Raw genomic sequence first — 25138 nt, 5'->3', positions numbered from 1 at the left:
CCGGATTTTTCGGCCTCTGCAACTCCTGATTCTCTCCTCCTCTTTAATTTAAGTCATCCTTTTAGCAACAGTGCAAACCCAAGACGGTAGTACTCCTACTAAACTAAAAGCAGTGGTTGTATTGTAGTATGTGAGTAGTTTCTTCTGTAAGTTAAGAGAAGAAGACGCCAAAGACGGCCCTACATTACGTAATCAATTCCTAATTAGTCCTTAATTACCATCTTACCAATAAACACCACTACTTAACAATACTAAAACCTTTTCGCCCCTTTTCCATTTTTTTAAAAAAATATATTTTTATTGCTGGACTGTTTGGACTGAGTTTTTTCTTGTGGTTGTTTTATCAAATATCTTTACTTCCTTGTTATTTAATTACCCACTAAACTCACCTTATGATAAGCTGCAATCAAGCGGTAACCTAACAGAATACCCGTGTACTTTACAGCTTATAATTAATTGTGTAATTTGCTTAATAGTAGTATCTTGTTAACTGCAATGAGACAAATTGGCAGTCAAATTTTCAGGAACTTATGATGACGAAAAAGATTATAGAAAAAAAGAAAGAAAAGAAGACAATCAAACGCAGGTTGTAACACATTTGTTGTATTTCTTCTGTACAATGAATGTATACAAAAGGCTTTTTGTTTTTTCTTGGTTGAACTCCACATTCATCTTGATCATTATAAAGATGGTTAATTGCAATATGCTCCGTTCAACAGTTACGAGTTGTACTTTGCCTCCTGAACCATTAAATTTAGCATTTCTTTTTACCTCACAAATATTATTAAATCGCTATAATAATTTTTCTACAAAAGGACCAGAAAAATGCAATCCAAACAAAGCCTGCCTATTTTTTGGTTCTAGCATACATCTTATGCATCAATTGGCGGTACATTATTGTTCAGATAAACTTGATTTTTTGGTTCTAAAGATTTCAATTAGGACCCCGTGATTTACATTCGCATTCTCTGAAATACGTCCGTTATCCATCTCAGAATTCCAGAGTCTTGGTTCAAAATTAACTGCCATATACTTTAGTGTTAGTTTTCAATGAATATGAGTAATGGGAAGAACAATACCAGGCGCAGGAGGAGGCAGGCGTCGGCCAGAGAAGCTGCAGAGAGATTTGACGAGGCCCGCGGGGAGGGAGGCTTTGGGTTGGTAGCTTCCGTTTGGGCGTTGGCTGAAGCTGATATGCGTCTGTATAGCATGGCTTTCATTCATATTAATGTTAAGGCCTTGTTTTCGGTTGCAGCTTCTGTAGCATGGACCATGATGATGTGTCCCATTCATTCATATTAAGGCCTTCCTTTCGGTTGCTTCAGATTTTGCATAATTTGAGTATAAAAACTGATTATTGAAAATAATCAAAATCAGTAAAAGTTATTGAATGATTATATATTTTTACTTTTTTAGTGATCAAAGATTTTATAATCGGAATACAAAAATAACCGACAACATAAAAAAAAAACTAATTAATCAAAATAGTAGCTTCAACTTTATGACATATATAAACTACAAGAAGAAATTGTGAGCAATGAACTCGCACATTCATTTCATGCTCATTAATTCAAGTGGTTGGGCTTTCAGTCCTTCATCTTCTTCTTCTTCTTCTTTTTCTTTTTTCATTCCTAGCAAAAGAATGCACGTCTTGCTGCTCCCGCCAACCCAAAAGGTATTTGATTTTATGAAACGGCAGTGATTTTATGTTCTTCCGAACCTTGCGCCATTGTTTAGCAGCTCCGACAACAATATAAACTTGCTATCTCGAGGTTATACAAAAATTTGCTTGTCAATGTGACGAGTAAACCGTAATTTTGCAACATTGGCAGGAGAACAATTCAAGCAAAAGGCAGCGGCCATCTATAAAAACAAGAAAGAGAGCTAAACGTCCCACTTTCTATAGCAACCCTGTAAATTCTTGACTACGCCAATATTTTACGGTGCACCCTGGTCCTGTAATTTAGAAAACCCGTTTATTGAAAACCAAATGGTGCCACAGCATGATTTATTTGTTTCATTCATACAAGCTACTCCACCTCTCTAGTGATTACTCAAGACTTTCCTAATACAGGACATTAAACAACAGCAACATCTTTCAGCCCTTGTTTTTAAGTACCATACAAACGATATGGGGCTCGGCTCAAGAAGCTGGAACATAAAATTCCCCACTTCCAATGACTCAGAAATGACGGAGATAAAGAGGAAGATAAGGATTACATAATGTGTCTGAAGATAAGGATAAGCTGGAACATTAACAAAGATGTGGTCGAGGCTTTCCAATCAAGTTCTTCGCTTTATGATTGCTCGCAGGGGATGAAGTTTTTGGTTGGTAAGCCCCAGAGTATCCACATTATCTTTTTCTCCATCTACAACTCTCCATTCAAACTCCTGTACTAACCTAGCAATTGTAATGCACGCGATCAACATAGCCTGAAGAGCACCTGCACATACCCTCTTTCCACCTCCAAAGGCAATCGTCTTGTGCAATTCCATGTAATCATGCAAGCCATCAACAAATCTCTCGGGAATCCACTGTTCAGGGTTCTCCCAAGTTTTTTTGTCCATGTTACACCCGTAAAGGTTGATAGCAATCTACACATTGTAAGAGACGGTTCAGTAAGTATATAATACAAGGTAGAAATGTCTTAGCAAGGATAGCAAACATGCAACAGCTCACGGTTAGGCATTAACCTCAGTTCCAGCAGGAATATGATATCCTCCTAACTCTGTATCTTCATGCACATATCTCAGAGGAACTACGGGCACAGGACTGTGTCTCCTCAATGTTTCATGAAATATGGCAGACAAATAAGGAAGTTGACCCAGGTTCTCCTCGGTAACCTTGTTCGGTCCACAAACATTTTTGATATCCCGAAACAGACGGTCCTGTGGATTATGGTGAAATCAGAGAAACTAAAATCATACAGGACACTATGCATTATGGAATCACAGAAAGGATCAAGTGTGACAACCTGCTTTACTGGATCTTTTGCAAGTTCGTACATGGCCCATTCTGCAGTTACCAAAGTAGTGTCTGATGTTTCAATAATTGCCTCCCAGATTAACATCATTATTTGTTTCTCAGTAAATGACTTTTCATCGGACAATATGCTGTCTAGGTAACAGTAAATTTCCTGAAAGGGAATCAAATTAACTAATCATGAATAGCAAGCCATTACAAATTCATAGATTAACCATAGAAATCCAAAATCAAGTTATGCAAGGAAGAGCAGGAATACCTGTCCTGATTCAAAGCGTTTCTTCTGCTTCTTAATAAGGGCTTTTGTGACTGCTCCCCTGCGGAGATCCATTTGATGGATTTTGTCTTCAAAACTTTTATTAGGAATCCACCTCAGAAAAGGGAAGAAATCCCTCCAGTCCACCTCAAGCGCCCCCTCCATCGGGTCATGCACTAAGACCTTAATTAGCTCTTCCTTTGAGAATGTTGTTCCGAATTCCTCCACAAAAATGGACTCAACATCCTCTCCCAGAACCTGCAAATCCAAAACAAGGATTTCAAGTACTTGAATACTGATAGCCAGTTCAAATACGAGGAGCCCTTTTGAGTAATAAAAGATAAACTCACTTCTTTTAGTGCTAAGCTGAAAAGTTCAAACAGGTATATGTTCCTGAAATTTACAGCTTCAAGGGGATTTTCATTCAGAGAAGTACGCAATTTATTACAAATATTCTCTGTCAGTGCGTCTCTGTGGGCACGATGTCGTTTCTGAAATACAAGAAGTTTGAATCAGCAAGTTCACCAGCAAAGCCACTAATAGCAAATATAGACAATTCCGTGGACAAAGTTGTGCAACCCGGCAATAGTACACGGTACAAACCTGTGCATTTGTTCCTAAAGTACTGTTGAGTATATGCTTCTTTGCCATCTTGTAGTACTCATCATAATCACTCATTGCAATAATACTTTTACCAGCAGTGAGAATAGTGAGTGCCTTTGATAGCTTCCTTGATGAGATGGATGAGTATCTGGTCACCATAGCCTAAACCAAACAAACAAAATTCAAACATTTATGCAGCACAAACGACTACACCAATATCAACATGCCCGCTCCCTGGTTCACGTGATTTTCGACACCGGTTTAAGATGCACACATCCACAAAAGAACATGACACGTGAGAAAATTGCTATGTGGTATTTGTGTATCGGAAAGTTTAGAATGCATTTTGAAAATTATTCCATGGACTTATTGTGTGAAATAGAACTTCCGAGAAACTATACTATATTTACAGAACAGAACCTAGGTCAGCAAAGGGAGGCTGAAGGGGTACAACGATTTCAGTCAAAGCAAATAGGATGTCTCTCTTTCAACAATCTTGACAAATTATAGTCTTGGTGAAAGAATTTTGTAATCCAGATAGGTAGAGAAGCTGAAAATTTTAAATCACAAGCGACAAAATACAACTCGATCCAATCTTCCATGTAAATAAATATTTAAGGTAAAGTGATATGCAGGTAGACCAATCTTCTTAACACCGTTGTCCAAATGTTGAAAAAAAAGTAATAAGGCAGTCCATTAGGTTATGGGAGTGAAATTTAGTAAAGTAGGTCTACAACATTCTCCACTTCTTGAAATACTCAGATTCATAGTTGGCTAACTCAGACAACACCGCTCTGCTTTAGAAATTAGCTATTACAACCAATTACTCCATGTATATCAACTTTCATTAAGAATAGTGCAATCAAATTTGCATGTGATTTTTCTCTAACAAGAAGTAATAATTACGGAAAAAGGAGCAAACCATAGTGCTAGTCGCTCAAATTTTTGCTCCTACTTGTCTTAACCCAAAGATGACTAGCGAACATTTTTCAACTTTTTGTCAAAACTTTGAGGTTACAAAACTGTTAGTGACATTTCCCCTAAATTGGGAGCATTCCGATTCATCTTCCTGCATAATGATCCATATATTGTTTGCTGTTGAATGGTTGTGAGCGAAAGAGAGAATATATATACCTCCTTAGCAACATCGTTAGAGTTGAGGACAACTATTTTGTTGGCACCAGTTTTGATAGAATAAATGGGTCCATAAGTCTCAGCAAATCTAGCAAAAGTCCTGTGGGGCTTTTTCTCCTTCAGCTGCAGTAAATTCCCAAGCCACGGTAGCCCTGGTACCTCTGCAACGGTAATTAAAGTACATTAAAACTTGAACTTTCACCCGGGTTCGGTTTCGATCTGCAGATATCACTGTTCAAGATAAGCAAACCCCCACCCCCCCCCCCCCAAAAAAAAACTCTCCTTTGAGAATTTTTAAAGGGCAAGAACAAATAAGGGAAGCACGGATTGGGGTTTTGAAAAAAGAATAACAATTGTAAGACGAGGATCGGAGACCCTTTATCCAAAAAGCTGTATCCGATACTATTTGGGACTAGTAACACAGCAGAATCATAGAAATATCAAGAAAGAGCGATCATATAGAAGTTACCAGGGACCAGTGGAAGGTTGGAAGACGATTTCCTCCTCTGAGCATTAACAAATGCTTTCAGGAACAGTAAGGAAAGCCCACCTAAAACAACAGCCACGGCAACGGCAGTCCCCAAAGGAACTACTTGAACATCAAGAATTCCTTCCATCAGAGCCATAGTATTGTACCAGTGCTACGAATGAAAGCAAAATGGACAATAGAAAAAGTCTGTTTTTACTAGCAAATTTTGCCTGAGAGGGTGTACAAAGACGGGATGAGGATGAGGATGGAAGTGACGCTGGATTATATAAACAGAACAAGAGGAGTTCTCTATGCAAAAGAATCGAACTTCTTGGTTAATGATACCCCAAGAAGTTGATGAGAAAGAAGACAATAAGCTCTCGTCTTATAGTGAAGTCGAAGCAGGGGTGGAATATGCGATTTTTTCTGGTCTGGTGGCCACAATTTTTCCTGTTCTGGAGGCTAGTGGAACCTGTGTGCTTGTCAATGGTAAATAAATATCTCAAATGCCGTGAAACTGTAGGTGTCCGGTGTCAATAATGTCAGTAATTCAATTGTCAATTTCCGGTTATTTTAATCACTAATGGTACAAAAATCTGCAATTTTTTCCTATTCTGCACGTGACACTGATGAAAGTGGGTAGAGTGAGTGAATCCATTACAGTATTTGATTTTTTTGATTAAATAATAAATACCAACCACTCCCTTGAAGATTGCGCTTGAGTAGGAGCTTAAATGGACTTCAATAAAGGACGGCAACCAAAGGAGAAAGATATAAAATACAAAGATTGTGTTCGAGATTCACACTTATTTATATTGTCTAACGGCTAATCAATCAATCAATATTGGACTGGACTCAATCGAGTCAGGTCAATCCTCACATAATTCAAGACAAATATTGTGAAAAATAAAAAGAAAGGTTCAAATGTACATGACTATCTTGGATAAAAGCTAGCTAATGATTTTTTTTTTTGGAAAACAAATAAGGCCTGGTTTGAATAGCCATTTTTCGGGCCTTAGGTCGGGTTTAGGGTCGGGTTGGGTACCGTGCTTGGGTCGGGTTGGGGCGTCAAGGCTCGGGTCGCAGGGGATTAGTCGGGCCCCGTAAGGATTGACCCGGACATCTCTGTGTCGACAAAAAAAAAGAAAAAAGAATAGCCTTTTTTCGTCGGAAAATTACATCATTTCTCGTGATTATATTTTTTTCTCATATACATCAAATTGTTACAGTAATTTTTTTACAAAAAATTCTAAAAAATTCAATCCAAACACAATTAGTAATTTTGGTTTGTGGGTTCAACTGCACATTCTTCATGATTCTTTTTTGTACCTACGGATGAGACTTATTATTATTATTATTGCCATGAATAAGATGAAATTGCATCTAACAACCCCGGCTTCAGATGGAGTCAATAATAATAATAATCGTGTGTCTGTGTGTCACGGGGTGATGCTAATTTTTAATTACAATTTTGATTATTCGTAGGTGATGCTGTTTCCTAGAAAATAGATGACAAGTAAAATGGCATGGCTGTCCGGTCCCCCCCATCTCCTCGAAACCCCCCCTTTTCTCTTTGGAGCAAGCAACGTGACGTTTCATTTTTCGTAATATAAAATACATATTGGCGCTGGAGCTAACTAAAGTGGCATTTTTTTTTGCGAAAATTGCATAAACCTCCTTTGAGGTTTCTAATATTAGCACTTACCTTCCTTATGGTTTACAAAATAACACTTACAACCCTTAAACTTAAGAATTGTGTTGCAGATTCACAGTCTATGCCAGAAAAGTTACCGTTACAAATTTTTTTTAAGCAATGAGATGAAAAATTTGTATCAGATTTGCCCTTCATACTGCTTGTCAAGTTGTATTAATAGAGGAATATGAAAAGTTATTAAGAATTAGTAAAATTTAAGGGATATTACTAACGGCTAGTTAAATGACTATATATATCCAGGTTCTTGCAGCAAAGTTTATAAAGAATACACGTCACTTTAAAACTCTCTATTAGTAATATGAATAACTATTTGTGGGGGTAACACAACTATTTATATTATCAGCACCAATCATATACAAAAAAAAAAAAAAAAAATCACTGAACAATCAGTTAATTAATAGCAAACTTAAACATCACTAAAAGTTACTGAGCATGGGATAAGTTTAGTTACAAATAATTAGAAGTGTATAATAATAAGATAAAGTTGTCTTTAATAAATGAAAACTACAATAAGTGCATTAAAACCACGTACTAAAACTGCTACTGCTGCTGATGATATTTTCAAATTACAGAATTATAACTGTGTTGATGGAAAAAGATGTAGCAATTTGAAAGGTGGTAGTAGGCTGAATTAGAGGAGATTTTGAAATATAAATGATTTGAGTAGATACATTTATGGAAATTCTCTTTATACTTACTTTAGTAGAACCTCAAAAATTACTTATTGGCCTTCCTCTGTGCAGTTGTATAAAATTAAACTAAAATTGATTGATTTGAAAAACATAATATGGAAATATGTACGCTATTTTCTCTCCTCAATTGGCACCATTCTTTAGTTTTGTTTACAATGGCTAATGATACTAAAACTCACAGGTAATCTAGTTTAATTAGTCACTCAATTTGTCGACAAAAAATAAATTTTCTTTTCTAAAATTTGTTCATTAAGTTTTTGCAATTAGTTAGGGTATAAAAGTAAAATCATACAATTTATTGTTAGTAATAGGTCCAATTTCTTCCTAGGGGAGGTTAGTGCAATTTTAGAAACTATAAGGGAGGTGGGTGCTAGTGTAAGAAAACTCAGTGGAGGTTTCTGCAATTATCTTTTTTTTAAATTAAAAAGAAAAAACAGCACCAAAAAACTTGAAATGAGGCCGGCCATGAACGGTTGATATCTTTTTTGGTCTGTCTTTTTTGGAGGGCGGAGCCGGGGGGGGGGGGGGGGGGGGTTGGGTTTAGCTTTTAAGAAGAGATCTTTTTATGATGTCCCTATCATAACTTGAAAGAAAGGCGTACAGATGATCTGCAAACTTAGACGGAAAAAAAAACCTTAGCAAAGGATTGAGGATTGAGGAATACAAAATAAAATATATTTCCTCAGCCCCACTTTGATAGTCTTGTTTTCCTTTTTCGTCTGTCCCAAATTGTAGTCCACTTTCCAATTGAAAAATGTAGTTGTATATTAATTTTTGTAAAATATCCTTATTGAATGTAAGTTATTGTTACTATAAACCTACTCTATTTAATGAGAGTTAATTTTTTTTTTACCATCAATTCAAGTTCCCATAAAGTTGTACTCTAATTAATGTGAGGGTATTTTAGAAAAATAGCTATCTAAATTGATTGTTCCAATAAAGTTAACTAATTTTTATTAAATTGTGTGGAAAAAAAAATCAGAACTATCAAAGTGGAACGGAGGGAGTATCTTACAAAATGGCCCTGACATAAACATCTGAATTGGATAGATCAAAGAGATACTTTAACAGCAAAAGGCAATCAGTCTTGACCTGCTCAATTGATGTATAATATTGTACTCCGGATCTTGAAACGCCCAACCAATGCCTGCTGAGTTCTGTTGAATAGAGAAAGATCCATCAAACGTGATAACCCCACTGCATGCGTGCATATAATCCTTCATATTCTTAGGTTCTTGAAGAAGGATGACCATATTCCTTCCTCCAATTATACTCCACTTGAATTGACAATCTTAATGTTTTTTTTTTCTTGGGGGAGAATCCCTTTCAAAAGGGATTCTCAAGCGGGTTGAACTGCATACTGCATGCAAAATTTGTATAGGATCAAATGGTTGGTCGGTCCTCCCATGAGAAATGGTTCCTCTCTATCCAAATTTGTCATGAGACGTTTGCCGACAACATGATCTTATTATCAGAAGGACCAAAACAGAGCCAACCAGTAAACCATCATGTAAACGAACTAGGTTGACCAATATTGAAAGAGAATCCTAACCATGAAACCTGCCAAGCTCTCTGGAAAGCATCACATTCTAGAAAAGTCGAAAAGATGAGAGATGTTCTCTTCGTGCACCTAAAGCAGAGAGGTTCAAAGCAACAGCCCCTTGGAAACAAGACCTGGTTATTAGGACATATATTATGCGATAGACGCCATAAGAAGAACTGCACCTTGGCTGGTATTGAAAGTGACCACATCTTCTTCCAAGCTTTCATGGGAACCTGTAAGAACTCCATCGTTGAGGATGAAGATGGCTGTCCCGTAATGCGAAGATTCCAGGCTTGAAGATGGCCAGTCTTGACTATATATATCGTCTTGCTTTATCAAATTCCCATATCATGCGATCATCAACCGGTTGGAGAGGAACATAGATCGCTAAAATTCTCTGCAATGCTGGCTCAGGAAATATGGCCTGAACGACGGATTCTCTCCACTTCTTATTCTGGTCAACTAAATCCGAAACCTTGAGTGTAAGATATCGGCTAAACAACACATTACCGCAAAGGGGTTTCCTGTAATTAGGAATCCATTCGTCAGTTATGCTCACCGAAGTCCCTATCATTATCCTCCATTTCAATCCAGATTTAAGCAAGTCTCTTCCCCATAATATATAGCATATTTTTATAACTCCATGACTCGTTAGAAAACTTGGATTCGAACTCTAACTCGATTGGATTTTGTTATGCATTATTCTATCTCGTCTCAAGCTCGTGCTCTTCGAGACAAATCGAGCTTATTTCAAGATCAATCGAGTTTAAGAAATATGAATATATTTTATACAATTTTAAATGAGGAATAAAATAAATATTTTATGCTAATAAATAATTAATATATATATATATATATATAAATATATATATATATGAGGTTCAATTGAACTCAATTGAGCTCGACGAGCTCTCGCCTCATTCAATACGAGTGTTATTACCCTGAGTATTAAGATCCGACGAAGAAGTAGAACTTTGCAATGTAAAAGAAGGCCTTGTTTGATAAGCAAGTTTTTGATCAAATTTGTCTGTTATAATTTTTTTAATAATTTTACCTACAGTGATTACAAAAAAATTTTCAAAATTTTTAAACTATACATTTCAAAATATCTAAAAATTTACACATTTTAAAAATTTTTTCTATAACTTTTATAGTAACATACAGTAAAATTTTAGATAAATACCAAAAAAAATTCACTTATCAGATGCGGCCTAAGATTCACCCGATTATTCAGCTTTTGAGCAAAGGTTAGAAGAATCTTCAACCATCAATCCACCACGCAAAGGGTTAGACGTCATGGATCTTTTCCTTCTTCTAGGGCGGACCGGTGAATGCAGATTTAAAGATTGACGGGACAATTGTGGGCTAAATAAAATTATGATGTGACGTGATGCATGTGAAATAAATTGATATAAAAAAATATATTTTTTGTAATGTAATACAAGATAGGTTGGTATACGAAAAGTGTGTTAAAAATAATTATTTTTTTGTAAATATGATTATGCTCCAAAGAGTCCACGCCTAGTAAGTGAGTAACATCAATCAGAGCCGTCACATCCAACTGAATGAATAATAAATGGCATCAATCAGTATTGTCTTTTATCGGGCGTGTGGGTTGGTGAAGGGAAATGGTCGCCACTAGGGTGGAGCTGATTCAAGCTAGTCGACTTGAGCTCGATATGTACTCGATCAGGAGCTCGAGCTCAGAAATTTGATACTTGAGAGCTCGACGAGCTCTATCGAATATCACATAAAAAAATTAAAAAAAAATTATATATAAAATTACTAATATAAGTAAATAAATTCTGAAAAATTACCGGTGAGTACCCTTATCAAATCGAGCTCGAGCTTTTTAAGGACTCGATCGAGCTCGAGCTCGAGCTGTGATTCTCCGACTCGATCGATCTCGAGCTCGAGCTCGAGTATAATTATATTATAGCCGAATCGAGCTCGAGTATAGCGGTACTCTAGCTCGACTCGGCTCGAATACACCCCTAGTCGCCACCGCATCTTCTGCCAGAGCACCGTTTGCGACAAAATTGCCCAGCTGAGAATGATCCCACATGTAACAAAACAGTGCTGTGCTTATTTCCCAAATCTCTCATTAAGAATTTCTGTGCGTCTTTTGAGTTACTACATCCCAAATGTCAAGATGTAACTACTTCCCTTTTTATTCTTTGAAGTTTCTTAGACAAACATCAAAATCATGATAGTTCTTAGGCCGTCGAATCTATAGCAAAAAATAGCGATTTGAAAAGCCCATTAGTTGGGATGGTCTTGATGGTTACAGGAACAATTTCTGACATTGGTGGAATAGTTTGGTGGAGGCAAAGGAAAGGAATGAGGCTAAGAACTAAGAAGGAGCAGTTGCTCCCGTGATGTAAACCTTTTTTTTTTTTTTAATGAATGAATGAAAGTTCTGTTATCGTCGGGAAAAAAAGAAAAGAAAAGAAAAGTAGTATCAATATATATATATATAAACTACAAGAAATTGTGAATAATGAACAACTTATACATTAATTTCATATGCTGTATTACTTTCAAGCGGGTGGGCTTTCAATACTTGATCATCATCTTCTTCTTTTCTTGTTCCTGGCAAAAGAATGCGTGTCTTACTGCTCCCACCAAATCAAAAGGCTTCCGGAGCAGGTAGTGTTAAACCTTAATTCGACTGAGGTAAACCGTAATTCTGCAACATTGGTAATGGTCGGAGAACAATTCAAGCAATAGGCAGCAAAACAAAGAGAGAGTGAATCTCATCTCTCACACACGCAGCGATCATCCATAACACACGAAAGCTAAACGCACTACTTTCTACGGCAAGTCTGTCAATTCTTAACTACGCCAATATTTTACGGAGTACCCTGGTACTGTAATTTAGAAAAAACCATTTATTCGAAACCAAGTTGCAATCAGCATGATTCTTTTGTTTCATACAAGAAGCTACTCCACCTCTCCAGTCATCACTCAAGACTTCCTAATATAGGCCATTAAACAACAGCAACATTTTTCAGCCCTCGTTTTATGTACCATACAGAAGATATGGAGCTCCAGAAGCTGGAACATAAAATTCCCCATTCTTAATGACTCAAAAATGACGGAGATACATTAAGATAAAGATTACATATTGTATCTGAAGTTACCAACTCTAGGCATGAACCAAGATGGTTGAGGCTTTCCAATCAGGTTCTTGGCTTTATGATTGCTCGCAGGGGATGAAGTTTTAGGTTGGTAAGCCCGACAATATCCACATTTTCTTCTTCTCCATCTGCAAGTCTCCATTCAAACTCCTGCACTAACCTCGCAATTGTAATGCACGCGATCAACATAGCCTGAAGAGCACCTGCACATACCCTCTTTCCACCTCCAAAGGCAGTCGTCTTGTGCAATTCCATGTAATCATGCATCCCATCAAGAAATCTCTCAGGAATCCACTGTTCAGGGTTTTCCCACCTTTCTTTGTCCATGTTACACCCGTAAAGGTTGATAGCAATCTACACATTGTAAGAGACGGTTCAGTAAGTATATAATATAAGGTAGAAATGTCTTAGCAAGGATAGCAAACATGAAACAGCTCACGGTTAGGCATTCACCTCAGTTCCAGCAGGAATATGATATCCGCCTATCACTGTATCTTCATGCACATATCTCAGAGGAACTACGGGCACAGGACTGTGTCTCCTCAAAGTTTCATGAAATATGGCAGACAAATAAGGGAGTTTACACATGTTCTCCTCGGTAACCTTGTTGGGTCCACAAACATTTTTGATTTCGCGAAACAGACGGTCCTGTGGATTATGGTGAAATCAGAGCAGCTAAAATCATATAGGAGGCTATGCATTATGGAATTACAGAAAGGATCGAGTGTGACAACCTGTTTTGCTGGATCCTTTGCAAGTTCATACATTGCCCATTCTGCAGTTACCAAAGTAGTGTCTGATGTTTCAATTATTCCCTCCCAGATTAACATCATTATTTGTTCCTCAGTAAATGCCTTTTCATCGGACAATAAGCTGTCTAGGTAACAGTTTATTTCCTGAAAGGGAATCAAATTAACTAATCATGAATATTAAGCCATTACATATTCATAGATTAACCATAGAAATCCAAAATCAAGTTGTGCAAGGAAGAGCAGGATTACCTGTCCTGGTTTGAAGTGTTTCCTCTGCTGCTTAATAAGGGCTTTCGTGGCTGCTCCCCTGCGGAGATCCATTTGATGGATTTTGTCTTCAAAACTTTTATTAGGAATCCAGCTCAGAAAAGGGAAGAAATCTCTCCAGTCCACCTCAATTGCCCCCACCATCAGGTCATGCACTAAGACCTTAAGTAGCTCTTCCTTTGAGAATGTAGTTCCAAATTCCTCCACGTAAATGGACTCGACATCCTCTCCCAGAACCTGCAAATCCAAAACAAGGATTTCAAGTACTTGAATACTGATAGCCAGTCCAAATATGAGGAGTCCTTTCGAGCAATAAAAGATAAACTCACTTCTTTTAGTCCTAAGCGGAAAAGTTCAGGCAGGTATATGTCCCTGAAATTTACAGCTTCAAGGGGATTTTCATTTAGAGAAGCGTGCAATTCATTACAAATATTCTCTGTCAGTGCATCTCTGTGGGCACGATGTCGTCTCTGAAATACAAGAAGTTTGAATCAGCAAAGCCAATAATCACAAATATAGACAATTCTGTGAATAAGTTGTGCAACCCGGCAATAGTACACACTACAAACCTGTGCATGTGTTCCTAAAGTACTGATGAGTATATGCTTCTTTGCCGTCTTGTAGAACTCATCATAATCACTCATTGCAATAATATTTTTACCAGCAGTGAGAATAGTGAGTGCCTTTGATAGTTTCCTTGTTGAGATGGATGAGTATCTAGTCACCATAGCCTAAACCAAACAAACACATTTGAGACATTTATGCAACAATGTATGTTCTCATATTGTTAAAATGGACAAAACGACTACACCAATATTAACAAGCCTGCTCTGTGGTTCATGTGATTTTCGACATGCCAGTTTAAGATGCACATCCACATAGGAACATAACGCATGAGAAGGTTACTATATCATCATTGTGATAATGGACAGTTTAGAATGCATTTGAAAATTATTCTGTGGACTTATTGTGTGAAATAGAACTTCCTCAAAACTATGCTATATTTCCAGAACAGAAACCAGGTCAGAAGAGGGACGCTGAAGCCAAAACGATTTCAGTCAAGCAAATAGGATGTGTGTCTCTCTCAACAACCTTGACAAATCTTAGGGCCTACTTGGCACATGGGTTTTTTGGTGATTTTTTTCCCTTCAAGTTTTTTAATAACTTTAGCTATAATAGCCTCTAAAAAGTCTCCTAAGTTTTTAAAATACACAACTCAAAAAATTTTATATGAACACTCAAAAAACTCACCATCCAAACGGGCCCTTAGTCTTGGTGGAAGAAATTGTAATCCAGACAGGTAGAGAAAGCTGAAAATTCTAAATCACAAGCGACAAAAGACTACTCATTCCATGACAAAAAACTATCACGGACAGGATGCTACTCATCTTGTATGTCATGTAAACAAATATTAAGGGGAAAGTGATATACTAGGTAGACCAATCTTCTTAGCCCCATTGTCCAAATGTCAAAAAAAAAAAAGGCAGTCCATTAGGTCATGGGAGTGGCATTTATTAGAGTAGGTCTACAACATTTTCCACTTCTTGAAATACCAGATTCATGGTTGGCTAACTCAGACAACACCATTCTGCTTTAAAAATTAGCTCTTACAACCAATCATTCCATGTATATCAACTTTCATTAAGAATAGTGGAATCAAATTTGCATGTGATTTTTCTCTAACGGGAAGCAATAATTACGGAAAAAGTCGGAAAAAAGAGCAAACCATAGTGCTAGTCACTCAAATTTCTGCACTTACTTATCTTAACACAAAGATGACAGGCGAACATTTTTCAACTTTTTTTTTTTATCAGAAACTTTTGAGGTTATACTGTTAGTGACAATCCCCCTATATTGGGAGCATTCCAATTCATCGTCCTGCATAATAATCCATAAATTGCCCTCTCATATAATGTTCAAATTGAGTAGCAGTGTTCCTAGAACCAAGGCCACTTACTCTGAAGCTTTAAATTGTCACATTTTGTATCTCTTACCTTTTCATTATTGAAACAGTAGCAGCAGTCAAAAGGTCATTATCCAGGACTAACCAGTATTGTTTGCTGTTGAATGGTTGTAAGCGAAAGAGAGAATATGCATACCTCCTTAGCAACATCATTAGAGTTGAGGACAACAATTTTGTTGGCACCAGTTTGGATAGAATAAATGGGTCCGTAAGTCTCAGCCCATCTAGCAAAAGTCCTGTGGGGTTTTTTCTCCTTCAGCTGCAGCAAATTCCCAATCAACGGTAGCCCCGGTACCTCTACGCCAGTAATAAAAGTACATTAGAAATTAAACTTTCACCCGGGTTCGGGTTCAATCTGCAGATATCACTACTATTCAAGATACGCAAAGCCTTAATGAGAACTTTTAAAGGGGAAGAACAAACAAGGGAAGGAGGGATTGCGGGTTGAAGAAAAGGAATAACCATTCTAATTTCTAAGACGAGGACCGGAGACCCTTTAACCAATAAGCTGTGTCCGAAACTATATGGGATTAGTAACTCAGCAGAATCATAGAAATATCAAGAAAGAGTGACCATATAGAAGTTACCAGGGACCAGCGGAAGGTTGGAAGACGACTTCCTCCTCTGATCATCAGCATATGCTTTCAGAAACAATAAGGAAAGCCCACCTAATGCAACAGCAGGACCGCCCACGGCAACCGCTGTTCCCCATGGAAGTACTTGAACATTATGAGCCATAGCACTATGAATCAAAGCAAAAGAAACAATAGAGAAGTGTTGTCTGCCACTTGCAAATTTTGACTGAGGGGGTATGTAGAAAGTGAGGAGGACAGGCAGCTGCCTTTGTTTTAATATTTGGGTGGATTTGGCCTCGGTCTTAGAATCGCCCACCAACCCCGCAGCATCGACTCAATAGTGGATTCAAAGAAATACCAATTGTGTTGGCATCAGTTGCAATCAGCAGCTTATAGGGATAGGTCTGTCGGTGAATTATACAAACAACACAAAAATTCTTTTTTTTTTTTTTTTGCGTTTGCCTTCAACGGTAATTAGCTAATTTACTCTTACTCTTACCGTAGCTAATTAACCTCCTCTTTATTCTATAGAGAAAGCCCAGAAAACCTGCTCCTACTCTTACTTGTCTGCACTTAGACAGGCAAGCAGACAAGGGGGAGTGAACCACTTAAATCAGACAGACAAGTGCATTGCACTCTCTGAATCGTTTTAGCAAAAGAAGGATTAGGGAGGTGGAGGGGGAGGCTTAAAATTCTGGCCAAATGCGGAAAAGTTTTAGCGGACTCTTCCTGGCTATTGACCACGACCCAATATTTCAAACTTCATGACTAATATGATAGGAAAGATACTCTGAGACCCAATATTTCAAAAACTTTTAAATATGTCTAAAGATGCTGATGGGAAAGAAGACGAAAAGGTCTTTTGTCCTTTACAGAACTGGAGGTTTTTGTTCGAATATGCCATTCAACTTTCAGATGCATTTTCCTATTCTGGAGGCTATTGTGTGCTTGCGCCCGCCACGTGAAACGGATTTGGAGCTACGCAAGATGTACGGAGTATCTTTTATTTCTTCAAGATCAGTAATTCATTTTTGATCGTAAAGTAAATATAAAACAAATTTTTATGAATGATGTAAAAAATGATGTACCCATCGTCTTGTTTGGATTATATTTTTCTGAATTCTTTTTGTAAAAAAATATTATTATAACGATTTGATATATATGAAGTAAAAAAATGATTAAAAAATGTGTTCATAAAAAGCGTAACAATTTTCCTTTGAAAAATGGCAATCAAAACACACACGTGATCTGAATCTTACATACATTTTTCTTATCAATAGTAAAAGATAATTTAAATATAAATGATGAATCTATATCTAAAGACTAGTTATATTTAATATTTAGTACTGTACTTGCATTTATTATCTTAATTCTAATTATTGTATATAAAAGGATTAAGTATTACTTTTCTACCTACCCATTTCTTGTGCTTTTCCTTTCAGCACTACTTGATGTTGACCCATATTTGGCGGGTCACGTTTTTCTGATCCTCTACCCATGGTTGGCGTAATTAATCGTACATTTCAATTCTCCTCGTTAGTTAATTCAATCGCTGCTGCGTTGCATTTTTGTTTTTGGTCCTGGAACTTTGCATTTTTAATTCGACAGCTCTGTCCACGTTCGCACGTTCAACTCTCTCTCTCTCCCCCTAATAGTCTTTTAAAAAAATTTGATATCCAAACAAACCAATTGACAAACCCATTATTTGGAAAATGTTTACGTCCTTTCACGCTGGGCCCCTCACAGGACCACAACAATTATTCACGTGCCTCTCCCATAACGCTTTCTGACGTCCGCAAGTGTCTTCGTGGTGGCGTCCCATTGCTTCGCAGAATCTTCGCTGAGTGTCGTGGATATTATAATAATATTTTCTCCCTCCTAATTATTTTACTATCATATTTCATAGGTTCAATATTTTAAGAATGGTGACTTAATAGTGATTTTTTTTTTTTTTGTCGAAACGTTAGCTTTATATATATAGATCCGTAAACTTTACAGTATTTGAACAAGGGTCCAATCAAACGGACAAACTGTCCTACAAGATCACTGATGCCTAGCATCTAAGATTGGAATTCACCCATTCTTCATCTACCAAGATGTATTGTGACTTAATAGTGATGATTGTATTTTTTTTTCATTTTATCCTCATACTAGAAGAAGAGTTTAAAAAGAAATTTAATGTTTTTAATAAAATAAATATATTAAAAAAAAATATGACAATTTTAATGAAATGAAAGAAAAAGCCGAGTCAAAATGTTACGGTGGTTTGGTTTCCGTTTCTACCACTCAAACGGTATTAGACCGAATGATTAGACGTTAGAGGACTTTGACGTCAAAACATGAGGGGATTTGAACTTTGAAGTCGTGCAAAGAAAATGAAAATAGCAGAAAACGACTGGAATCGTTTCCTTGTCATTTTGCGCGGAGCCAGTTCACGCGTATGACGGGAAAGACCCGCATAAGATTCGTCGAATCAATATTCAAAAACTTCAGGTGTTTTCAAGGAGTATAAATAAAATAAAATAAAAATAGCACAAAATGATGTAAACCGTTTCTTTTTCATTTTGCCCTGCGACTGGTATGGGAAGGACCAACGGAGGGTTGGACTCGACGGATAACATTTTTTACGACTTAAATCAGAGGACCATAGCGTGGAATCTGGTATTTGGTGTGTACAGCAATAATTGTTTGAAATATTCATCACATTTTATTAAATCACAAGAAATATATAATAATTTAGATTTGTCGTGTAGCATATATATATATGTTTTCCTTTCACAGGCCCATGATACTTGTACGGGTCGAGTTAGATGCTGGTATTAAAATAATGCATGCATGGGACCTTCCTTCTTCCTCTGCCACCAACAGCTGATTTGCAGCCAGTGGGTAGGGTATACTATGTGAAATATCAATAGGTCAATTATTAAACACCGGATGCTAAAAAAAAACATGTATTTACTTTCAGATAAACACAAAAGGCAATTTATCATGAATAAATATTGAGCTTCTAACAATATTACTAAATTAACCAATGTATCAATTATAACCAGATTTAGCAACATTACTCATACGGTTCATAGAATATACTGTAGCAGCTTCTAGTCTGCTTGTTGGAATAAGTTTTGCACTTCTCAAGTTAAAATGAATTGCACATCTAAAGTTAATTTTACCACTCCACTAGCTTTTAATCCAGTAGTTATTACATTAAAGTTTTGCACTTTAAATGAGTTCATTTTAATTAATGGTGCCTTCTCTAATTGAAGTCATTTGGGGCCTAGGACTGACATGCTTTTGCTTTCAGTCTTCATTTGTTGGGCCCGACCCCTCGTTGCTGGCAGCCTGCTCTATTCTATTTACTGCCTTTAGCCAAAAATGGAATTCTTGAGGGTCCTTTTGCCCAGTTTGTTGAAGTACCAAAATCTTATGTCTACGCTATGCCCAGTTTTGAACTGCAAACAATAGACTGAACCACCAAACACAACAGTACAAGAAAGAATCAATCAGTCTTCCACTTCCAAGATGCTCTGCTAGGGATGGCAACGGGGCAGGGTTCCCGCCCCCCGCCCCATTGCCTATTAGAGCATCTACAATGCTATTACACTTTGTGGAGTGTAATCCACATGCCACGTCAGCATTCCACTTTCTCCTCTTTTATTACACTTTCACTCACAATGGATTACACTCCACAAGGTGTAATAGCATGGGTCCACAATTAATCAAATATTTATTTTAATAATGCATAACTCATATCCCATAAATAAATAAAGTAATTTTTAAAACTAATTTTGTTATTTTTAAAAAATAAAGTACTAACTTTCGTTAAATTTTGTACATTTTGAATTTTTTTATTTTCTAAAAATGATATTATTAATTTTTAAGTTTGAATAATATATCTTTTTCTATGTTTCAAAAATAATATATTGTTATTTTTTAAAAAATAATTATGTAGGAAATTAAACAAATATTTGATACTTCAAATGCGAAGATATCATAATAATCCATACTTAATTAATAATTCGGAATGTAATTAGTTGAACTCCATAACATAATATTACATAAGTTAAATCAAATGCTGAAATGCTGTTGGGTGCCGTTGGAAATGCTGAAATTTGGGTGCCGTTGGAAATGCTGGAAATGCTGAAAGGAAAATTGGGTGCCGTTGGAAAGGAAATATTGGGTGCCGTTGGAAATGCTGAAATTGTACCGTTGCCTAGGCCCATATTCTGAGAATTACACGCATCATACATGTGATGCGTGTAATCTCCATGACACGGCTCCCATGGGGAGCCGTGTCATGGAGTGGTGTAATGGGGGTGTATTACACCCCCATTGTGGATGTTCTTAGTTCCCCCCGTCCCCCGTTTCCCGCTCCCCCGCCTCGCCCCGCCCCGCTTCCCCCGCGGGGGCACCCGCCAAGTACTAAAATATCAACACATCACCAAATTATTATTCATTGTAATTTTACAATTGAAACTCATAAAAACAATCAAACAGAAGTTATTTGAATACAATCCAATATGATGAAATAAATATAACTAAAATAGTCAAATTTTCACTTTTAGTACAAATGCAATCACTAATTCTTTATTGTGTTTGTGCTTTTTTTTGAGAAAAAAGTGTTATTCTATTAAGTGTAATTAGAAATTTAGTATAAATGTATTAGTAAATTTATATAACTAATTAATAAATTCTATTAGTAGACATGCATAATTATTCATATAATTGATAATATCAATTATATTACATAAACTAATATACATTATATAATACATCTAACTAATAATATCATTATCATAAGTTTATAACTAATTAACTTACATATTATATATATTTATATATATATATATATTTTTTGCGGGCGGGGGCGGGGGATGGGGCGGGGGTATACTCCCCCGCCCCCCGCCCCGTTTCTAAGCGGGGGGAAATAATTCCCCCCCGCCCCCATTGCCATCCCTATGCTCTGCATTTGTTTGCGCCGTTTTTAGAGAACTGCCAAAACCTGATAGATGAAATACAACCGGACATTCCGGGCAGGATAACTGATATCCTTAAACATGATAATCTAAAGGGTTATTTTCATTTTATTCCCTTAAACTATATCACTACTATCAGTTTACCACATAAAGTTATCTTTTAGTCATTTTACTCGCATAAGTAATTCAACTCAATATGTTAAGAAATTTTGGACAAAAATATCCTTTTATTTTATAGCATTACTACATTGTTATTATCACTTTATTTGTTTAGATTATAGTGATACAATCACTTTAGTTCATAACATTATTTTTTAGGTATTTTACCTCATCGTTAATCTAACTAGTATGGTCAAAATTTTTTTAATATATTCACCCTTTTTTATATATAATTAAAGGTAAAAAAAATTGGAATGGTTATTCTTTCTTTTTTTTCACTTTAAGAGATCAAAAAACATAAAAATAAAAGGGTTTTCTCAAATTTTTTTTTTCACACTTATCAATACTAGGAAAAGAAAAAGAGATAGGAAAGAAGGAGACAGAAAATTAGAATTTGCAAAGAAAAAAAATAAAGAAAAGTATAACATTATCATATTACTTTAAGGTTATGAGGATTAGGATTGGAATTTGGTAGTAAATAGAAAAGTGAAATAATTTTAAAATAATAAAAGTATTTAATTCTTTCTTATTTGTAATTTAAAAAAAAAAGAATTGAGCTCTCCCTCTCCCTCTCCCTCTCCCCCTTCCTCTCTCCATCTTATATATATATATATATATATATATATATATATTAATAAGATTGCCAAGAAGAAGAAATTAATACTTTGATTTTTGTTCTTGATACTAAAAAGGAGAAGAACCGCTTTAAATTTTTTATTATTTTTATTATGCAAAGAGCAGGGTATTTTCTTCTAAATTTTTTTTAACTTACTAAGTTGGTTTAATGGTAGGATAAATTGCCTAAAAAAGAATTCTACCGAGTAAATTGATAATGAGACTATAGTTTATGGGGATAAAGTGATAATAATTTTAAGGGTTAAACGTGTCTTTTCACTTTAATTAACAAAATTCGTTAAGTTTGACCGTTAGTCTTGGGGGTAAAGTGACTAAAATATAATGTTAAGGGGGAAATTAACAGTGGCACCAAACGTTAAGGGGTAAAGTGATAATAACCCTAATCTAAAAGTAGGCAAATATGTTGACTATGTGAAACAGCAGTGAATCATCAGGTTCATACCACAACGCCAGGCCATCCTGGGTTTAATTGATTTGTCTATTTACAGTTGTAATAGGTAGTATACAATTTACATTTCGTATCCTGAATCATAGGAACGCGACCAAAATACCACTTTGAATTGGTAAAATTAATCCCTCTGTTTCTTCTAATAACTACTAGTGCTATTGGTTAGCAAAACTGGTGGTGTTACTGGTAATTTTAAGTAAAACCCATCAGTTTATTAGTATCAGCTAATATCCCGGAAATATTGGTGGAGGTGGTGATGCATAGACCGCACCAATAGTTGGCGGAAGTACAACATCTTGATATGGAGGTGGCGGAGGAGGAGGAGAGGAAACGGGTAGTGGTGGAGAGTAGTCACGAGGTGGTGGGGGAGGAGAGTGAACAACGGGTTGTGGTGGGAAATAAGTTGGAGGGGGTGGAGAGTGGACCACAGGTGGTGGGGAGTGGACTACCAGGGGTGGGGAATGTAAGACGGGTGGTGGCGGGGAATAGATTGGAGGAGGTGGGGAGTGGACTACTGGTGGTGGTGGTGGGGAGAAAATGGGAGGGGGTGGGGAGGAGACTGGTGGTGGAGGAGAATGAACGACGGGTGATGGCATTGTAACTGGCGGAGTATTTGGAGGTTGTGGCTTTGCAACTGGTGGAGGATGAGGGGATAATTTTGGAGGCTGTGGTTTTGCAGCCGGTGGAGGATGAGGGGCTGATTTTGGAGGTTGTGGCTTTACAACTGGCGGAGGATTAGGCTTTGGTTGAGTCGATTTTGGTGGATTTGGTGATGGTTTAGGCTGTGGTTTTGACGGCTTAGACCTCCCAGCAGGGCTTTCTTTATGCGAAGGCTTTGACGCACCACATTTGGCCTTGCTACAATCAACCGGCTTGCTCACCACAGGATTGCATTCTTTCTGGGACTTTTGTTTCGGTCTGTCTGGCAAACAGTTACTTGTATCATCCACTGCAATATCTTTCCTAGAATTTGGCACGCAGGGTTTTCCCTCTCCGTTGAAGTAGTTGTATGCAAATGAGAAGTTTGACAAACTTGGCAACTGGCAAACGGCATCAGAAACAAAGCCTGTCAACATATTGTGAGAAAGATCCAAGAACTCGACCTTTTCAAGGCCACTGAATGTCCTCGGCAGGATGCCAGAGAATGAATTGAATGAAACATCGACGACAGTTGTATTCCTCAGCTGTCCGATTTCTGATGGCAAACACCCTGAAAGTTCATTCTTCAAGAATATAATTTCATCCAAGGTGTTTGTCATGTTACCAATGGTAGACGGAATGCAGCCTTTGAACTTGTTATTTGCAAATACCACCACAGAAACTGGAGATTTCCCGAGATTCTCAGGAATATATGAATTGAACCAATTATTATTCACGAATAATGCATCAAGATCTTTGTCAAAAAGTCGAGGAGGCAACTCTCCCTCAAAATTGTTGAACCTGATGTCGAGGTACTTAAGCCTAGGCATCGAAAGGACTGATTTAGGGAAAGGGCCGACAAATCTGTTGTTGCTTATGTCCAACTCATGCAATAATGCGAGCTTGGACAGACTTTTGGGAACAATCCCACAAAAACGATTGGAATTCAGATGAAGAAGAGCTACATCTTTCAACAATCCCAATTCAACAGGAAGGTAGCCTGCAATATCAGCATGGTTGAGATCGACGCCGGCTACAACTGTTGTATTTGGATCATCAAGGGCAGTTGCGCAAAATACACCATTGTAGCTGCAAACATCAGGCCCTTCCCAATTGCCTGTAAAATTTGAAGGATCAGAATGTATGGCATTTTTCCAAGCTTGGAGCGCAATGTAGGCACGTCGAAGCCTTGGATTGGGACATTCAACTTTAACGTCTACATTAAACTCAAAATCATCAGGTAAGTCGCCATTTTCAGGAAGGGTTGAGAATTGGCCCTCGGCAATAGCAATTACTGATGCTTCTTCGTCCGAAAGTGCAGAAGAAAGTGAAGATACTATGGGAGAAAATAGGAGGAGAGAAAGGATGAAGCAGCTGGAACCCTGCATTTTTTATGAGAACGCAATGCCAAGCTGCCAGGGGTAGCCCCCAAGACTCTCTATAGAAGATGAATTCAGGGTGTCACAAGGGGGATGACAATGTGAGGTTAGAAAATGATTCAAGACTAAACCATCATCTGAGAGGCTCTGCAGTATTGTCTAGGATATATATTAGATTTTGACCGCACAAATTTCGTCAAGAGAACTTGAATCTGATATTGGTTCCGACAAGCTAGGCATTTGCGCTAAATTAGGAGAAGTTGGTAAGGTATCTAATTTGAGGAAAATTTTGTAATGGAAGTTGGCAGGTGATTACTTAGTTCATCGAAAAACAGCTTGTGTTCAAAGAAGACCGCGAAAAAAGAGAGAACTTGGTCGCAGAATAACCGTTGCGGAGAGACAGCCTACGCAGTAAAAGGCCGTTAGATTTGTTGTGTAACTTGGGCTTCCAATGTCAAATGAAGTGGCCCTTAAACGGCCTGCATGTTGTGGTGGACTTGTTAACTGGCCAACCCGGCCCACTATTTTCTGGGTCGGATAGAACTGAAAAATAAAATTAATTAACAATAAAAAAAAAAGAGCGAGAGAGAGAGAGAGAGTCCTTAAGAAAAGGACAAAGAGTGACCTTTTTTGAGAGTTCCATCTCCATGGAGATAAAGAAATAAAGGGGCCTGGGCAGTAATCTGAAGAAAAATATTAATTGTGAGGTGGTGTGGAGCATAAAACGAGCTATAGGAAATCTTTTCAGGGGTTGATGTATATTTCGTTTCATCACCTTCAAGAAAGCCATTGTTAACGAAGTGGCATACACAA

The 25138-nt window shown here is 37.1% G+C and overlaps 3 protein-coding genes across 3 annotated transcripts; all 3 read right to left on the bottom strand.

Annotated features, from left to right (window-relative positions):
• Positions 1-1957: 1957 nt before the first annotated feature.
• On the bottom strand, positions 1958-5861 carry LOC113750160 (ent-kaurene oxidase, chloroplastic-like). The gene is made up of 8 exons (XM_027294108.1): positions 5446-5861; positions 4977-5137; positions 3843-4004; positions 3590-3730; positions 3243-3497; positions 2976-3137; positions 2695-2889; positions 1958-2595 (listed from the first exon to the last, which is right to left on the bottom strand). Exons 1-8 carry the CDS (start codon positions 5600-5602, stop codon positions 2284-2286), a joined length of 1545 nt encoding a protein of 514 aa, XP_027149909.1. The 5' UTR covers positions 5603-5861; the 3' UTR covers positions 1958-2283.
• A 6406-nt stretch (positions 5862-12267) lies between these two features.
• LOC113749348 (ent-kaurene oxidase, chloroplastic-like) lies at positions 12268-16456 on the bottom strand. Its single transcript, XM_027293048.1, has 8 exons — positions 16104-16456; positions 15653-15813; positions 14123-14284; positions 13883-14023; positions 13536-13790; positions 13269-13430; positions 12988-13182; positions 12268-12888 (listed from the first exon to the last, which is right to left on the bottom strand). The coding sequence occupies exons 1-8, from the start codon at positions 16252-16254 to the stop codon at positions 12577-12579; spliced, it is 1539 nt and encodes a 512-aa protein (XP_027148849.1). The 5' UTR covers positions 16255-16456; the 3' UTR covers positions 12268-12576.
• A 6075-nt stretch (positions 16457-22531) lies between these two features.
• LOC113749227 (pollen-specific leucine-rich repeat extensin-like protein 3) lies at positions 22532-24334 on the bottom strand. Its single transcript, XM_027292911.1, has one exon. The coding sequence runs from the start codon at positions 24332-24334 to the stop codon at positions 22532-22534; it is 1803 nt and encodes a 600-aa protein (XP_027148712.1).
• Positions 24335-25138: the final 804 nt, after the last annotated feature.

The sequence above is a fragment of the Coffea eugenioides genome, chromosome 10 (genome assembly GCF_003713205.1).
Source record: "Coffea eugenioides isolate CCC68of chromosome 10, Ceug_1.0, whole genome shotgun sequence".
NCBI classification, from domain to species: domain Eukaryota; kingdom Viridiplantae; phylum Streptophyta; class Magnoliopsida; order Gentianales; family Rubiaceae; genus Coffea; species Coffea eugenioides.
The sequence above is the reverse complement of the archived record's forward strand: the minus strand, read 5'-3'. Positions and strand labels throughout refer to the sequence as shown.

What these genes read in the sequence shown, in the direction of transcription:
- LOC113750160 (XM_027294108.1), bottom strand. Translation starts at nt 5,602, where the DNA reads ATGGCTCTGATGGAAGGAATTCTTGATGTTCAAGTAGTTCCTTTGGGG. An exon ending in CTAACGATGTTGCTAAGGAG is followed by an intron (nt 4,005 to 4,976) that starts GTATATATATTC and finishes TGTTTGGTTTAG; the next exon opens with GCTATGGTGACCAGATACTC. An exon ending in CTTTAGGAACAAATGCACAG is followed by an intron (nt 3,731 to 3,842) that starts GTTTGTACCGTG and finishes CTTGTATTTCAG; the next exon opens with AAACGACATCGTGCCCACAG.
- LOC113749227 (XM_027292911.1), bottom strand. Translation starts at nt 24,334, where the DNA reads ATGCAGGGTTCCAGCTGCTTCATCCTTTCTCTCCTCCTATTTTCTCCC.
- LOC113749348 (XM_027293048.1), bottom strand. Translation starts at nt 16,254, where the DNA reads ATGGCTCATAATGTTCAAGTACTTCCATGGGGAACAGCGGTTGCCGTG. An exon ending in CTTTAGGAACACATGCACAG is followed by an intron (nt 14,024 to 14,122) that starts GTTTGTAGTGTG and finishes CTTGTATTTCAG; the next exon opens with AGACGACATCGTGCCCACAG. An exon ending in ATATTCCTGCTGGAACTGAG is followed by an intron (nt 12,889 to 12,987) that starts GTGAATGCCTAA and finishes TACAATGTGTAG; the next exon opens with ATTGCTATCAACCTTTACGG.